The following is an 18,010-nucleotide window of genomic DNA, read 5'->3' on the forward strand; positions in this document are numbered from 1 at the left end:
TTTAATATCCTCACTGTTCACCACTACCCTTCCTTCATCATTCTTCACACACTGCTCACCTATGATATCCCGATTATCCCTCTTCACCTGACCTGCCATCCTAAATATATTTTTCCTTTCCCCATGATTTAGGTTATCAAGTAATTGTCTCTGTGACTCAGACTTTGCCCTGTATACCTCTCTCCTAGCCCTACGCTTGGCAGCCAAACATTCCTCTTTGCTACCACCCTTCTTCCATTCCCGGAAAAGCCTTCTTTTCTCCTTAATTGCAGCTTCTACACCCTCATCCCACCACCAAGTTACTTTATGTCTTGGTGGTCCTCTTGTCCAGCCGCATGTTACATCAGTAACTCTCAAGAAATTGTTCTTGAGGGCTCTGTACTGTTCATTAACGCCTCTGTCTACAGCTCCCTGTTCAGCCACCACTCTCCTCAACTCGCTATAGAAGGCATCCCTTACTACTTGGTTTTTCAGCTTCCATATTTTCCTCCTAGGTACATAAGTCCTCTTTTTCATCATTTGTTCTTTAAGCACCATATCACAAATCAATAGTTTGTGCTGCTGCACACACTCCTCACTTCCTATAACTTTAACATCCCTCACTAACCTCCTATCGGCCCTCCTAACCAGAAAATAATCTATCTGACTGCTATTTCCCCCAGACTCATACGTAATTAACCTACTGTCTCTTTTCCTAAAATATGTGTTGCACACAATCATGTCCGTTGCCTCCCCAAACTCGAGTATCCTTTCCCCTTCTGCATTCCTTAGACCATATGCACATCCCCCATGCACTCCTTCATAACCTTGGGCTGCTTCACCTACATGACCATTTAAGTCCCCTCCCAAAATCACTATCTCATCATCCCGCATACCACCCACTACACATATTAAATCATCCCAAAATCTATCTTTCTCTGATTCATCCAATCCTGCCTGTGGAGCATATGCCGATATAATCACAGCTATCTTTCTTCCCAACAGAATTTTCACAACCAATATCCTATCGCTTACTCTCAAAACATTCATAACATATTCCACCCATTTCTCCGCAACCATCACACCAACACCTCCATATCCGTCTGTCCTCCCCTGCCAAAACAACTTATAGCAACACTATAATTCGAAGCAACAGGCTTACATTAGGTTCAACAATCATTCTCATTATAAGGCGAATGTGACAGTTTGAAATAACAATTACAAATACACAGCCTCCTTTCCTGACACATGTCTTTCAGTCACTTCCCATTTATCATTCTCTCCTAGTACTCCATTATTAACCATTATATCATTCACAGGACCAGTGCCTACTCTCCCGTTCATGTCACCCATTACAATCACTTCATAACTCCAAGGCATTTCTCCCAGTGCTTCACCCAGCTCATCCCAAAACCTGTCTTTCTCTGTCTCGCTCCAGTCATCGCAAGGTGCATACACTACAATCACTGCCACTCTCACCTTCTCAGACTTGAACTTGACATACATACATCTCAAGCTGACACATTAGTAATCTCTCATTCAACTCTGCCACACTTCATTCATCAACAAGACAACTCCTTCCTTGCATCTTCCTCACCCATTCATGCCCAACCTTACACACTTTACACCCTCTCACACCTCCACTTCACACCCTTTCATCTTCATTTCATACAATGCCATCATGGCACATCTCGCACTCTTGAACACATTCACCACTTCCACCCTCTTGCTCTCCTCATTCATACATCACATTCCATGTGGCCATGCAAATCTGCCCATTTGGTTGGGGCCCTGGGCAGGTACTGGGCCCTTCGAGGCTCTCTGAAATGGTTGCCATAATTTAGTGATTTTCAGTAGGGGTACCTGAGGGACACTGAATCCGGCCAGAAATCCCAGTTATAGTAAATGTTTCCTGGGTACAAAAAATTTTATTATTCTCTTAATGTTATTTGTCCTTTCATTATTAACAGCAAATTCTTCCACAACAGTTTGACTCCCTTACTTTGTTTTCATTTTCTCTTGGAGGAAACAGTCTTACAGGCTACTGGTCTCTGGTTCCTTCTTGCATTATATATTAAAACACACACTTTCTTTGTCCTTCTGCCTACGGGTGACTTTACACTCCCTCTTCTGTCTTTCTTTCCTTCATTCTTTCCTCTTCCTTCAGCCTGTGGGTGACTCTACACTGACTGACATGCCAAATGATTTCCTGAACACCAGGAAAGCATTTACTACGCTGGGTGGTAACCATATAACCAGATTTTGGCGCCTGGTGGTTTTAGTGGGTAATTATTGCGCTCCAATCGGATCGAGCTGGTGAAGGTTTATATCCAAGGGGTGGTTGGGGTTCATTGCTCATGTAATATCACTCAGGGATGAGTGAGGCTGGTCACTCTCATCTTAAATGTCAGGACCAACTGCCTAGTCCCGGGCTCCTACGCTCCTCATGGGGCAGTGTAGGACTGGATGATGGATCACACACACACACACACACACACACACACACACACACACACACACAAAGAAAATACAGGTGTGCCAGCCTCATATTCTTGAGGTTATGTCTGTTCATTAATTGACATAAAATGCATAAACAACATACAAGGAAATAACAATGTGCCAGTAGTAGACAAGGAACACTCCTCAGACAACATGAAAACAGGACATGGCCTGAATTTACTAAGTATCAAATTTTAGGTGGCATAGGAGACTGTAGTACCTTTTCATATCAACTGATTATGCACATACCACATGTATCACACTCTTATGTACCTATAACACCTACATAACACTTTATGAATCTATAATTTGCCTGAATAACATACAAGGGGATAAAATTCTGTAACATGGAAAATTAGTTATTAATAAACCAGTGTTACAGTCTCTTAACCCCTAACCACCGGCTGACGTGTATAGCAGTCACGATTTTGGGCGCGGAGCAACGCCAGTTGACGTGTATAGCTGTAAGCGTCTTCCCGCTACCCTTTGAACTTTAACTTATCCTTACTCATCAACGGGACCACCTAGAGACATGGGGATACTTTCATTTGAAAAAGGAAGAGTTGGTGATTCTTATGTATCTTTAATTTTATCTCTAGCTGTTATAGTTTGGCAGATATTAGGGTTTAAAGTAATGGTATTTTTTTCCGTCACAGATACCCCCTGTAGGGAGGAGCGTGCAACATCGGAAAAACCCCGGCATGTAGGGGTTAAGCCACCTAGACTAAGGACCTAAGATAACCTCAACCAAGGGCCACAATCAAATACTGAGAAAAAACTCATAAAATAAAATAAATTACATCCATCCATCACTATGATCTCTATTTTCCACTTAAAGATGGGGTGAGATAGGGTCCAGAAAACAAGAAAAAGAAGGAACAGCAGCAGCAGAATTATCAACATGTCCAACGAAATGGACCACACACTAACTCACTCACCATTCAAGCCACTGGAATTCTGGCTCTACCTCACATGCCTAAACATTGCCCACCCCCTTTCTTTGGGAGAGAGAGAGAGAGAGAGAGAGAGAGAGAGAGAGAGAGAGAGAGAGACTTGCAGTAAGTCTTTCAGTAATTCACCCCTCTTTAACCCTCTAAGCACCAACAACGGCTGGGAACCGTCCAAATTTTTTGTGCATAAGGGACCAATGATAGCTAACACACATTCAAGGAAATTTCAGGATTTTTTCACAACACAGGTCTCTTACGTGGGAAATATTCATGGTGTACACCTGTACGCCTACACATGGTTTTGTCAGAACAATCAGCAATTGGCAACCCGTTCCTGCCACCACGTCACGTGATATTCATGCACAACATATGCATGCGTGCTTTCAGCATCCTGCGAGTGACATGCCAAGCTCTGGCCCAGCACGCTGCCCATACAAAGCCTCCATTTCCACTGCCAAGGCCTTGGAAATGCTCCAAGAGCATGGCAGTACCTCTAAAGATAGTGAGGAATCTTCAGGAGAGGAGTCTGAGCTTGGGGAGAAGGATTTCGAGGACTAAGAGGAGCCGATTTTCCCCACGCATTCAAGTGGCACACCCACTCGCCTTTACATTCGACACATGATGGTGACAGTGATGAAATTGAAATGCCAATGTCATTTCTGTGTCCTGCTGGCAGGGAACATGAAGCTGTTTTGTCCAGGAAACAACTACATGAGGGTGAAGAGGGTGGCTTATCTCCTCCTCCTCCTCCTCCTCCTCCTCCTCCTCCTCCTCCTCCTCCTCCACCACCACCACCACCACCACCACCACCACCACCACCACCACCACCACCACCACCACCACCACCACCACCACCACGCCATTCCTGGTCAGAGCGTGGCTGTATCCATAGCAACAGCTCAAGTCACTCGCAGCATTGCCACACATACTGCTACCACCACTGTTACGTGACTTAGTTGAACAGTTCGACTTTCATGAGAAGTATTACTGCATTACATATGAAAATAACATTATGTTGTGGCATTATGCTTGGTCAGCTACTTTCATTATCAACTACATCCTATATCACTGTGGGTGGCTGTGGCATAACCGCATCAGCTCGAGTGATGGGACATTCACACACACAGCTGATCAGCAGGGTGAGGTGGCCCCACCCCCCACTGCCAAGACTAAATAACGACCTCAACAAGTGTTAAGACAGTATTTTTCTTGAATAACTATTGCTATGGAAAAGGTTTCTGGTAAAAACTCAAAATGCCAAACTAGCTAGTTCTAACTGCACAAAAAAATTTAATTTGGGCTGGTCCTTGATGGATTAATTCTACACTGCCTACACACTTACTAAGTTCGATGTCTATCCCCATAACATTCCATACACATGAAAGGTATGGGATACTTGGAGATGAAAGCTTGCCTGCTATTCCACTGCATCTACTTCACACTCACGGCATATGTCACTTTCCTCCCTGATGCATCATATTAAAATGAATAATCTAGGGCCAAGCTTTACCTTAAAAACATCAGCCCGTACAAGAAAGTGACAAGCAGAAGAGGTCACATATATGTTTTGTGACTGTACACTCTTTACCTGTTAGTAATGTATCCTTATGCTGCAATCCCTGTGTTTCATTAGTAGCCTACCATAAAGAAGTCAGTGTCTGGAACAAAGTACACTCAATGCATTCTCTTACAAGCCATTGATATCATGCTGGAAAAATAGGTTACCAGAGTCAATGGTTCAAACGACATCCAGATGACATGGGGTCATATCACCGACAAACAATTCTCTTAATCCCTACCTTGCCACTACCAATAATTTTCTTGTTTAACTAGATCAGTTAACAGTTCTTCTATACTAGCTTACTACACTAGCCAGGTTATTAAGTGCAATTATTATATTCATGTCACTTACATCACACTACTGTATTCAAGCATCTGTGTATCTGCTGTGAAAATTTGAACTCCACTATTCATTATCTCTCTCTCTCTCTCTCTCTCTCTCTCACACACACACATACACACACAAACATTCTTAATATCTCACCAAAATTTAAGACTCCATCTTCCATTTTTCCACCTCAGGTTAGTGCCCCCTCCACTCTCTCTCACAATTACTCAGTGTCATTAAAAAAAGACAGTTGGTTTGCATACTCACCCAGGCATAATTCATTCTGTCAACAATACACTACAGTACATGCACTACAAACACATCGTAGCCAAGTACGACACGGGTCAGTGCCAGCAAGGATATGCACTTGGAAAACTTTGCCCCAGCTACCAAGTGACAGACATAAGGGGAAGTGTGGGGCAGGCTTGTGCTGGGCTGGGGCTCGATCTGTCCCAGAGGGCATATGGCACTACGGTTCTCGAATGCCCCAAGGCCACTGAAACAGCCACTGGCCATGGCTGGTGGGCTATAAGTCCTTGTTCCCCCATGTCTGGGCTCATTGTTGTGTGGGCAAGGCCTGTGGTCTCTCTCCATCTTTTTTTTTAACCCAACTACAGGATTGAATATAGAGGCTCCTTGAGAAGGAGCAGTGTGGAAAGCTGCCATTAAGTGACCAAGGTTGACACATGCAAGCATGTTGGGACCTTTATCAACAAAATATCAGCATATCTTTCTTCTCACCTCGAAATGGGGAAAGGTAGGATTAAAAAAAAAAAAAAAAAAAAAAAAAAAAAAAAAAAAAGGTTCAAAAGTGGGAGAACCATCAAGGACATGCCATCTATCATCATTATCATCATCATCCAGACCTCCTTTCCCACCCAAGGGCAGGGTGAGGAGTAGCAATGTTCAGACAGCCCAAATTTGCCCAATCCAATGGGCCATGCTTCCATTCACTCATTATTCAAGCCCCCGGAATCCTGGCTCTTCGGATACGCCAAAAACATTCACCATGCTCTGCAGCTTCACACAAACGTAGGCTATCCATATGAGTCAAGCCGGATGCTGCCACGTTAAAAAGAGGTGCCAAGACCCCTGACCATGCACTTCTCCTCACAACATTCATCCGGCCAGCTCAATCTCGTCAGTTCCCTAGCCTCATCGACTTCCAAACCTCTCTTCCTCACACACTCATCCACCATATCTCTCCATATTCTCCCTGGCCTACCTCGCCTCCTCCCTCCTTCAAATTCGCTCAGATATACTTTTTTCACTACTCTATTGTTATCCATTCTCTCCACATGACCATACCATTTCAGTACACTCTCTTCGATTCTGGTGTCCACCGATTTCTTCACTCCACACCTCTCACAAATCACATTATTTCATATCCTATCCACCCTCTGTACTCCACACATATTTCTCAGCAGTTCCATCTCCATTCCTCTTACTCTTGACTTCTCATTTTCATCCCACACCCATATGTTAAAGTTGGCACTAACACTCCCTCATGTAAGCCTCGTGCAGTTGCAACACTCAAGCCTCTGCTTCTTCTCAAGGACTTCATTGCACCAGATACTTTTCTTCCTTGTGTCAATCTACTTTCAACTTCTTTTGCACATTTTCCTCTCTTTTCTATCACTGTCCCCAGGTATTTGAGCTCTCTCACCAATGCCAGTCTCTCTCCATTCACTGTAACATCACACTGGGAGTCACCTTCTCTCTATATAACCTTCACTTTACTCTTTTCTACATTTACTCTCAAGGCACGATGCTCACAGACATCAGCAAAACTCTGCACTAGCCTACCAAGTTCTTGTCCGGTACTTGCAAGCAGTACTGCATCATCAGCATATAACAAATTTGAGATATTCCATCTATCACCATTCATTACCGGGTACCAACGCCATCCCTCTCTCCATTACTCGTGTTTTTACTTCTCTCATCACCTCATCCATGTATATATTGAAATACCATGGGGACATCACACAACCTTGTCACACGCCCACACCGATTGTGAACCATTCACTTAGCTGCCCATTAACCCTTACACATGCTTCACTGCCATCATAAAAACTCTTGACAGCACCTAGCAGCTTACCATCAACACCATATATGCACAAAACTTTCCACAATCCCCCTATGTCTACTTTGTTGTATGCTTTTTCCAGATCCATGAATGCCACAAACACCTTATGGTCCTTCTCGCAAGCCTTCTCTGCTATCAGTCTCACTGAAAATATTTGATCCAAACATCCTCTGCCACTCCTAAAGCCATCCTGTTCAACACTCACTAGGACTTCTGACATCTCTCTTACTTTCTCTATAATAATTCTTCCATATACCTTCCCTACCACACTCAATAAACTTATGACACAATAATTCTTGCACTCACTTCGCTCACTTCTAATTTTGTACATGGGTACAATCACAGTCCATTCTGAAAGCACAGTTTCACTCATCCATGCCTTCTTACATATCTCCAACAAGCACTTCATTCCACTCTCTCTACTACACTTAAGCATCTATGCATACACCTCATCAACCCCAGCAGCTTTCCCAATTTTCAGCCACCCCACAGCACTCTTCACCTGTGTGTCACATCTCCTGGCACTGCATTCCTTCTCTGCACACCCCCAAAACCAATCATGTTCACAGCCATCTATCTTTTCCTCAAAATACTTAAGAATCATTCTGACTTTTTTTTTTTTCCACACTTGAAGACAGGATACAGAAAGAATTCAGCAAACACAAAAAGAGAAACTACAGTGGAAGAACTATTTACAGCATGCCCAGTAAAATGGACCAATCAATCATTCAAGCCCCTGGAAACCTTTCAAAACAATCTGTACATATGTAGGGAAAATGACTCTCAGGAATATGCCTCTTCACACTCCATTAACACTTGCATGATTTGCATTTTAGCAATGCGTCTCTGCTTAGGACCTAACCTCCATAATGAAAGCTTTACATACTCTGAAAACACTGTATCTGGATCCCTTGTTTGCTCTGGATCCTCTTCCTCTCCTTTGGGTTCATCTTTTGCTGTTTTAGGACTCCCATCTGGTAAGACCATCATGGTAGCATTCGATGGCGGTGAGTTCTGTAATGTGGGATGGTGACCATTTTGTTTGTCAATGGAAGCAGCAGTACTGGAATCTGGAATATAGCGAGTTCCTGTTTAGTCATCTACATTACACATATATTTTTTTTTTGTGTAGTGCTGCTCTACGGTGCCTGCACCTTCCTCTCTTCCTTCCTCTTCTGTCTTTCTTTCCTCTTCCTTTTGTCTATGGGTGGCTTTACACTGAGAAACAAGTCATGTGATTTCCTGTACACCAGGAAACCATTTACTATGCTGGATGGTAACCATATAATCAAATTATGGTACCTGGTGGTTTAGTGAGTACAGTAATCCCTCCAATATCCGACGTAATAGAGCCAAACGCATGTCCGGATAGTGATCCTGTCCGGATATTGGGCCCCAGCCTCCTGGACTTGTACTTATGGACCCTAACTCGGAAAAACACCTATACAACTCCCTTTGGACATGCATTGCACCTATTTAAGACCCAAATCACATCAATAAGGGACATAAAAGACTGAAATAAATGCAAAAGAACCATAAAATAAGGTTTTAGAGGTGAGTTTATACAATATTAAACATTCTGGGTACTTACAAGTCCCTGGCTCCTGGACAGGTTTGAACCACCAGTTTGCAGTCCACAGTTAATCCTCTGCACTCTAAATTCTAATTTCTTAACAATGCACAACACTGTAAATTCTCGTGTGTTCTAGTGGCGAGGTATTGCAGTTTATTCACTGTTTATTCACAGAAAACAAGCACCTGAGGCTTGCACTGCTATAAGCATCTGCTCTCGATCAGAGTTTGGCTGTGAAAGTTGATGATAGCGGGGTAACAGAGTTGCCAGATCGCAATGGCCACATTACCTATCTCCTCAACTTTCATTACCAAATTTAACTTTTCATTACCAAATTCGTAAAGTTTATTCTTCACTAATTATATATACAAGTGGAAATACATGTGATCACTCTCCTTATAACTAACACTGTGTTGATTATTTTCACGCTATGTAGGGTAGCAGATTAATCAGAGAGAGCAAACAATCCACCATCTCCATCCTGTGTATCCTCATACATGTGAAAAATCCATTTGGTAATGCATTATTCTGATTCATTACCAAACGAATTTTTCATTACCAAATTGGCCCACACTTGGTAATGAAAAATACCAAATGGCAACCCTGACAGGGGAGGGGGGAGGGGGAGGAAGGAAGGGGTGAAGGGACCATGGTGTAACAGCTGTTCGGCGCCATGCGGCAATTTCAAATTACGGGAGGGAAAAAAGTCAGATTTTTTTCGAATTTTTGGCAGTTTTTGGCCCATTTTGGGAATATTGGATCCCGGGACAATTATGTCCGGTTAGTGGGGATGTTCGGATATTGGGCGTTCGGATAATAGAGGGATTACTTTGCACTGAGCCTGTGCAAGTTTATATTCAAGGGGTGGTTGGGGTTTATTGCTCACGTAATGTCACTCACAGATGAGTGAGACTGGTCACTCTCTTCTGTCAGGATCAATTTCCCAAGCCCCGGGCTCCATTATGCTCCTCATGGGGAAACAGGATTAAATGGTGAATGAATGAATGAGCATGCAAGTGGTCACCCTCACTTTAAATATCAGGAATAAGCAGCCTGAAAAGATATATAAAAGGACCGGATGATACACATCAAGAGATACACAGAAGTTCACAATAAATTAGGGAAAGGGTGTTTATTAAAGCTCCACTGATTCCTACCAAGCTGATTCCCTGATATCTCTCAATTTCTAATATCCACAGCATGAAAAAAGCTGTGATACTCTGGAACACATCCTTGATATATAAAGAGGTAAAGCAATAGTAAATGTCAATCCCACAATACCCCTATTGAGGTGCACAGGCCAGGAGCTTAGTTACCATGGTTCTAGCAGGTCATGGCCCCTATTTCCCACCGTTACATTAGATGAAGTAATGAACATTGAGAGAAATGAAGGGGGTAAAGCAATATGTGATGGAAGTATCACTGCTGATCTTATTAAGGATGTAGTGACTACATTAAATGAACTAGTAATGCAAGTTATGAAATGTTTAGAAGTCAAAGCTGTACAGTAATCCCTCAATTATCTGAGACAAAGTTCGGATACGGAGCAATATCCTTGACTATACCCATACCCTACCTACATCCAACCCTGTACCCTAACCCAACCTATATGCACAGTACACCTAATTTTGGCAGTGTTCTGCAGTCTTTTGGCTGTTTTTTGACATCAAAACAAACACTGGACTATGCAATATAATCCTAAACACCAAGGAAACAATGCATGCACAACAAAAAACCACAAGAACCCTACCTATATGCACAGAACCCTTCTTCATTATGGCAGTGTTCTCCAGTCTTTTGGCTGTTTTTAGACATCAAAACACACATTGGAATATGCAATATAATCCTAAACGCTAAGAAAACAATGTATAAACAATAAAAATTGAAGAAGCATTTGGAACAATGAAGAAATTGAGGGAACAGGGTAGTTCTCCTTACTTGGGTGGGGAGACATAACAAAGGTACATGGAATGGAGACATAACAAACATATAAGGAAAGTGGAAGGCAATATTGTAACTGCATGTGGCATGCTGATTGCTGGAAAGGAAAAAGATGTGCACTAGGAATAAGAAAGAAGATAGAAATAGGGAAATGCAAGTAAAAGAAAGGAAAGATAATGAAGAAGTAAGGAAAACAGAGTGAAAGACAGGACAGGAATGAGGAAGAGGTATTGATAAGAGAGTGAAAGGCATGAATGGGATGAGGAGAGATCCAAAAAAGGGAATGAAAGAATGGAGAGAGAAAAGAGGTATGGCAAAAGAAATGAATGATGGGAAGGACTGAACAAAGACATACGGTAACAATCACAAGACAATCTGCCTGCAAATGAATAAAATGGCTGCATACTTAAAACTCAAATAATGAAGGTGAAGTCAAGCCCCAAATGCGAGTCATTTATGGAATGGCTTCAGACTATTGGTTTTGATCAGCCTACATCCCATTCTGGCAGGCGCATAGTTAGTGTTGCTAGCTGTGATGCTGATGGCCTGAGGGCACCAATGTTCAAGTCTTAGTATGAGCAGCTGGCGCCACTCGACTGCAATATCCGTCCACCCGCTGAGTGTTAGTAGGCACAAAAGAGTATCCAGGGTTGCTAACAAGTAAGAGAAGCTGCTGGTAACCCGGATGATGCAGCAGCCTTGTATCCACAGACAGTGGGTGAATAACCACCCACAGGCTCAACAGCACAAGCTCAACACTGTGGTATGTGCCCCAAGCTTTTAGATGCATCTTATTTTACAGAGCCAGCAATGATCTTGAGAAGATACTTTTATTCTTTCTTATGTGCTTCAGATACAGCATCATATAAAGAATTTGGGACCTGCCTTCCCCACTGCAAGTTATGGCCATGAAGGCTGTATATGGCCATGTGGACTGTATTCTCACTGGCTAAGGAGGCTCCCTACCTGTGTTACCACTCCTCAGGGCACCATTTGGAGAGCAAGGCCGAAAGGTGGTGACTGCATCCAGTGTGTCACAGCTGACTGCATCATCCTCGAAAACTGGAAACTCCTCAAACTCCAGCTCCTCCTTCACCCAATCCTCATCCACCATCTCAACAGTGATGGGACCATTTACAGTATCACAGGGCTGTTTCATACTGCCACTGCTTTCTTGACTATCATGATGATCTTTATCTGGATCTGCAACCTCAAGATGCTGCCCTTTGGTTTCTTCATGTTTACTGCCATCTGAGTGCCAATCATCTGAAAATAATATATTATCAGTCATGATGGTACTCATTACACACATCCTGAAAAAAAAATGTTTGAACCCTTTACAGGTAAACTTAATAAAGTTTTTAGTTTAACTCAGGGTCATATTCCAAGTGGCACTGGTATATCAAAACCCCACTTTCTTTGTCGTTAATTCTGCACAATGCACATCAATATCCTCTTGCTTGCTATTTATGGAGACTATGTCAATAGCAATAATATGATACCAGCAGCTATAGCCAACATAACATATACAGTCGAGTCGTCGAATCTGCAGCGATATGGTTCTGGACCACTGCCATGCTTTAGAAATTCCATGGTTTATAAATAACATAACGTATGGGAAAAATTACTTATGGTTCTGGCCTCTCAGCCAAGTTGCTGCAGATCACCCTACTTACACCCAACTAGTCATCAGCGAACACTAGCACACACTCATGCAATTATTTAATCCATATATTACTGGGAATAAAGAATATTAAACAGTCTTGAGTCCCATGTTGTTTATCATGGTACTTGAAGCCCTTTCATGTGATTTTAGAAACGGACTCCCGTGGGAGTTGTTGTATGCTGATGATTTGGTGTTGATTGCACAGAACGAAAGGGAGGCGGAGGAAAGGTTTAGGAAGTGAAGAGATGGTATGGGGCAGAAGGGTTTAAGGGTAAATGCAGATAAAACAAAAGTGATGATATCTAGGGTTGGTGGCAGTACTGTCAAAGACAAGGGAGAGTGGCCATGTGCAGTTTGCCACAAGGGCGTGGGAAGTAATTCCATCCTGTGCGGTGTTTGTGATATATGGGTGCATAAGAGATGTAGTGGTATCAGAGGTAGAGGTAGACTGCGAGATAATGCTGATTTTATGTGTACGGCGTGTCGGGGTGACCAGGTGGAGATTGTCAGACGTGAAAGGATTGAACTTGCTGGTGAATCTCTTGTATGTATGGAAGAGTTTTGTTACTTGGGAGACATGTTGTGTGCTGGAGGTGGGATTGGAGCTAGCTCTGTGGCTAGGGTGAGAAGTGGTTGGAAGAAGTTCGGGGAGCTCTTGCCTCTCCTGACATTGAGAGGACTCTCCCTACGTGCTAAGGGGTCTTTGTATGCAGCATGTGTTAGGAGTGTAATGCTGTATGGTAGTGAGACCTGGCAGTGAAGGAGGAAGATATTCACCGGCTCAGACGTACAGAAATGACAATGATTAGGTGGATGTGCAGTGTGTCCCTGCGCCCAAGGCCTGGAGGGACTGGGTTTACGATGGAAGAGTTGAGAGGTAGGATGGGACTAAAGTGTATTGGTGTTGTGATGAGGAGAGGTAGATTGAGATGGTTTGGACATTTGGAGAGGATGGGGGATGATAATTGGGTGAGGAAGGTGAGAAGTGTTAATACTGGGGGTGGGGTTATGAGGGGTAGACCAAGAAAGACATGGGACAAGGTCATTAAGTGTGACCTCAGGGTTAAGGGACTGAACAGGGAGGCTGCAATGGATCGTGCAGCATGGAGGGCCGCCATTAGGCGACCAAGGCCGACACATGCAAGCATGTTGGAGCCTTTAAAAACGAAACATAAATAAGAATATTAAAGGGTCTTACCTGACTCCGACCAACATCAGTGCTTAAGTGGAAGGGGTGGGGATGGGGGTTCTGAGGCTAGAGGCAAATTAGGGCCTCTCAGCATGAGACAAGTGTGGTGGTGCCTCATGCTGCCGCTGCCTCAGCCACACTTCTTCCTCCTCAGCCTCCCCCAGGAACCCGTCAAAGTCCGCTGCAGAGATAACTGAAGCGGTGTTCTCATCGTTCTCAGCTGTCTCCATGTCATCTGGTGAGTGCAAGGGGCCAGGGTGTGGCTCAGATTATACCCTTACCAGGGCAAAGTAGCATGTGATCAGCTCCTGGTGACACTCATTAACACGCCTGTTATGCATCTCCCTGCAAAACGCCACCGCTTTCTCCATACAGGATACAAACTCATTACGCCTTTCTTCATTTCTCTCAAAGACTAGCACTTTTTCCTTCAGAAAGTCCACACCCACTAACACATCACTCAGGTCCTCCATGAAAAGCTCGTGCCTCCCCACCACACTCCCTCCACCTGCCTGACTCTCACTGTCCAAATAAACAATGGAGCGAAGTGTTATGCACACTTCCCACCAAGGAAGGGTTATAATTGGTTCCTCACTGCTTGTCATGTTTGCCTGTGAATGGTTGATCGCCACGTTTGCAGCACAGACACGTGCCATGGAAATCTCAACAGAAATGTGTCACTTTGGCGCCAGATGTCCATGCTTTAACCCGTCACGTCCCGACCACTTTCGCACCTCTGACACCCCCCAGTCCCGACCATTTTTGGAAAAAAAATTTTTTGGCTAAAACCTCCGTTTTTGGTGAGAAGCATCAAAAATTCATAGAGAAATCGCTCACCTGAGGTTTAAAATACTCGATACAGGTAGGAGTACCTCCTTACCTTACAGGGTTTTCTATCAGGCTGGCTGCAAAGAAAACGAGTTCTATGGGAAGATAAATGTTCCACACCACTCCTAAACGGTATTTATTTATTTATTTGGTACGAATTTACATGTAGTATGAGAGTGTATTGGTTTTCAAACAGTAATATAGGCATTATAAGCATTGTTTCACTCACTAACTCATCACCATTCCTGACCTTCTTTTGCCACATTACCTGATCATCATTTCTGACTGTTTCTTCCTCTAATGCTATGTAAAGTTTGTCCTCCACATTGTCATCGATTGGGGAATCACTCTGGCCCTGAATGTCTTTATTAGCCAGGTCACTGGTAACAGGTGAATTGCCAAGACAATGGCATGCGGGGGGGGGGAAGGGGGGGAGGTTATGCAGTGTAAGGCATTGTCCCTGCTTGGCATCTTGTAGAGGAATAGAGGAAGGTGTCCCGTGTATACGTACGAAAAATCACTAGCGAAAATTGAAAATTGTGCAAATTAGGGACCTTGAAATTGCAAAACGTACCAGTACATCGACGGGACTGGCAAATGCAAAATGTTGCAACATACCCATACGTCGACGGGACGTCTCGGGTTAAGCATGTAACCATGATTTTGCTACTTTAGGTTCCGAGTAGGAATCATGCCATGGATTAGAAAACCATGGCTTACAAACATGCATTTTATGCAACTTGAATGTATTAGAATCTTATGGTGAAAGTTGCAAAATAAACTGCTAAGGAAACTGTGTTAACCCCTTAAACGCGGCTGTGTATGACCGATCCCCCCGCTGTGGCGGGGTTGTAGTGGGGTCTGAGTACCTGTGGGAAAATATTTGCCAAAAATCAGAGATTAACCCTAGAACATTAAAAGTTTTATGGCATATAGTACTTACATTCAGCTTTCTCCTAAGACACATGTTGAGCCTTCGTGGACTACCAAAGGACTTGTGAAGACTTGCAAAGTTGGGTAACAAAGTCTTCACTTTCACACCTCCAGAAACCCGGTTTTCTTTCTACCACAGCCTCAATCTGTCACAGTACACTTTATACAACAACGTACAGGTTGTTTGGAATCTGTATTTGTACAATAAGCACTGAAAATAAGGCTATAATGAACGGAGCGCACGGCCGACATGCAGCGCGGCAGCGATCTTCCCGTCACTGAACACACATTTCCCTTTTCACGGCTAAAAACACGTATACTACATTATTTTCCTTCATAGTACTTCGCAAAGGTTCGCTTGTCACTATTACGGCCATAAAAATTACTGTCACTGCCAGTATTGTGAATCGGGAATGAGGAAGACCACCACGGCACGAGTTTATTCAGCCTTACGGCAGGCACTTTATTCTCGCTCCGGTCGGCCACTCGCACTTCATTTCTATCGCTCACTTTCACTCTAGCTGTCCGTTTTTTGCCTTATTCATCAGTGTCACTGTCCATTGTTATAAAAATAATATTTTCTACACAACAAACTGTCACTGTCAGAACACAGAATAGGAACATATGCTTTCAACTTCTTACACTGGAGTGACTGTCACTCGCAATACTTATATTATTACTATGTACAATTATTTACACAAAAAAACAGTCACTGTCAGTGCTTTTACAAGTACATACACTAATTTACACTCATCAGACTGTCACTGTCAGTACGTAAAAGAAAACTAAACACTAGTATCACTGTCACTCTCAGTATTATTTCCAAGAATCTTACCCTTATTTTCAATATCTAGTCAGGCTGTGGTAGTCAAAGAAACACGGGTAAGCACAGAGGGTAATTTTGCACTCTTTGCACTGCAAGGAGGTGTGCCTAAATGTTCTGTCCTGCCTGGTAGTGTGGCTGCACACATGACACCTCCTCAGTGCTTTTCCACTCTTGGCAATGGCAGGCAGTGGCTCCAGGAGGTGTCGCTGAAGGTAGGCCTGACACTGTAGGCAGTCTGGAGGTGTCTGAGGGTGGCGCTTGGGACCTGATGCCAGTACCTGCCCATAACGCTGAAGCAGCTGGTAGACACAAGTCTTAGAAAATCGTCGGAGAGAGTAGTTTGCTGGCTTCCTGTTCTTGATCTTATACAGGATGAAGGCGTTCAGCATGCACATATCAATCAAGTGCAAGAACACCTTCCTGTACCAGCGACGATTCCTCCTCAGGCAGTCTATCTCTCCGATCATCATGTCAGACTTGTCCACCAGCCGCATATTGACGTTGTAGTCAATGACAGCATCAGGCTTCATCACAGGCTCGCCAGTCCTTCTGTCGACCTTCCCTGTGGCCAGCATTTCCCCCTTGTGTACTGTGGTGAGCACATTCACGACTCTCTTATCGTGCCACCTGATCGCAAGCATCTTGTCAGTTTTCTTCAGGTGCACGTCTCCCCGCTTTGATTTTTCAGCCTCGGGGAAGGCAGGGTAGTGTGCCCTATTGCTCCTGACAGTGCCACAGGATCCGACGCCATGTTCAGAAAGGTACTTGGCGAGTTTAGGAGCTGTATAGTAATTGTCCGTATACAGGACATGATTCTCGCCAAAGTACTTTTCCAATAGCACTTTCACCACAGAACCAGAGAATCCAAGGGGGTCAGTCTTGTCCAAATCGACATTGCTGGCGGTGTAAATCACGAAGTCTAAGATGAACCCTGTCTTGCAGTCGCACAGCACAAAAAACTTGATTCCAAAGCGGTGCCGTTTGCTTGGAATATACTGCACAAACCGAAGACGGCCCCTGAACAAAACCAAGGACTCGTCAATCACCACTTTCTTGAAAGGGCGCAGGAACCTCGTAAACTTATCCTTGATCAAATTCAGGATTCCCCTCACTTTCCATAATGGGTCAGTTCGAGAAGGCTCATCATTGTTCGCGAAGTGAAGGTAAGTCATGAGCTGCCTAAAACGATCGCGGCTCATGTATTTATTGAAGATTGGTGTGGGGCAAAGATCATCTGAACTCCAGTATTCCTCCAGCTTATGTTTCCAATTGTGGGGCATCAATAACATAAACCCAATAAATACAAAGAGTTCCCTGATCGTTAGAGGCACCCATGCTGCCATCCGCGACGTGGATGGCGTTGCCGGCTCACCTTCTCCTTCACGAACTGCAGCAGATTGCCCCTCGTACCTGTTCGTCTCGGTACAAATCTGCTCCATTACCTCGTCAAGGAAGGCCAACAGGTAGTCCAAGCATTCACCATCCTCTTGGACAGGGAAGTCAACCTGAACTCCACACCCACTGTCATCAAAGGGCAGATCATCCGGCACAAAATCTGTGCCCTCTGACCACACGAAGGCATCAAGAGTGCCCTGCCTAGGCTGGGAGGTGCTGGGGGCGGCGGGGGGTGAGGCAGGTCGTGTGGGAGTGGG

General features: G+C 43.9%; 1 protein-coding gene across 1 annotated transcript; it reads right to left on the minus strand.

The window, feature by feature from the left end:
- Positions 1-8,130: 8,130 nt before the first annotated feature.
- Positions 8,131-12,509, minus strand: LOC145398726 (uncharacterized). The gene is made up of 3 exons (XM_080271525.1): positions 12,419-12,509; positions 11,883-12,182; positions 8,131-8,472 (listed from the first exon to the last, which is right to left on the minus strand). The coding sequence occupies exons 1-3, from the start codon at positions 12,507-12,509 to the stop codon at positions 8,186-8,188; spliced, it is 678 nt and encodes a 225-aa protein (XP_080127651.1). The 3' UTR covers positions 8,131-8,185.
- Between the last annotated feature and the right edge of the window lie 5,501 nt (positions 12,510-18,010).

The sequence above is a fragment of the Coenobita brevimanus genome, chromosome 46, assembly GCF_032717465.1.
Source record: "Coenobita brevimanus isolate Jiangsu-jjx chromosome 46, ASM3271746v2, whole genome shotgun sequence".
In the NCBI taxonomy this organism is placed as follows: Eukaryota; Metazoa; Arthropoda; class Malacostraca; order Decapoda; family Coenobitidae; genus Coenobita; species Coenobita brevimanus.

Excerpts from the sequence above, each read along its gene's own strand:
- LOC145398726 (XM_080271525.1), bottom strand. The coding sequence starts at position 12,509 with ATGGAATTTCTAAAGCATGGCAGTGGTCCAGAACCATATCGCTGCAGA. Across the intron at positions 12,183-12,418 it reads TATGTTGGCTATAGCTGCTG|ATGATTGGCACTCAGATGGC; the intron begins GTATCATATTAT and ends TATTATTTTCAG. Across the intron at positions 8,473-11,882 it reads CCTGAGGAGTGGTAACACAG|ATTCCAGTACTGCTGCTTCC; the intron begins GTAGGGAGCCTC and ends GCTATATTCCAG.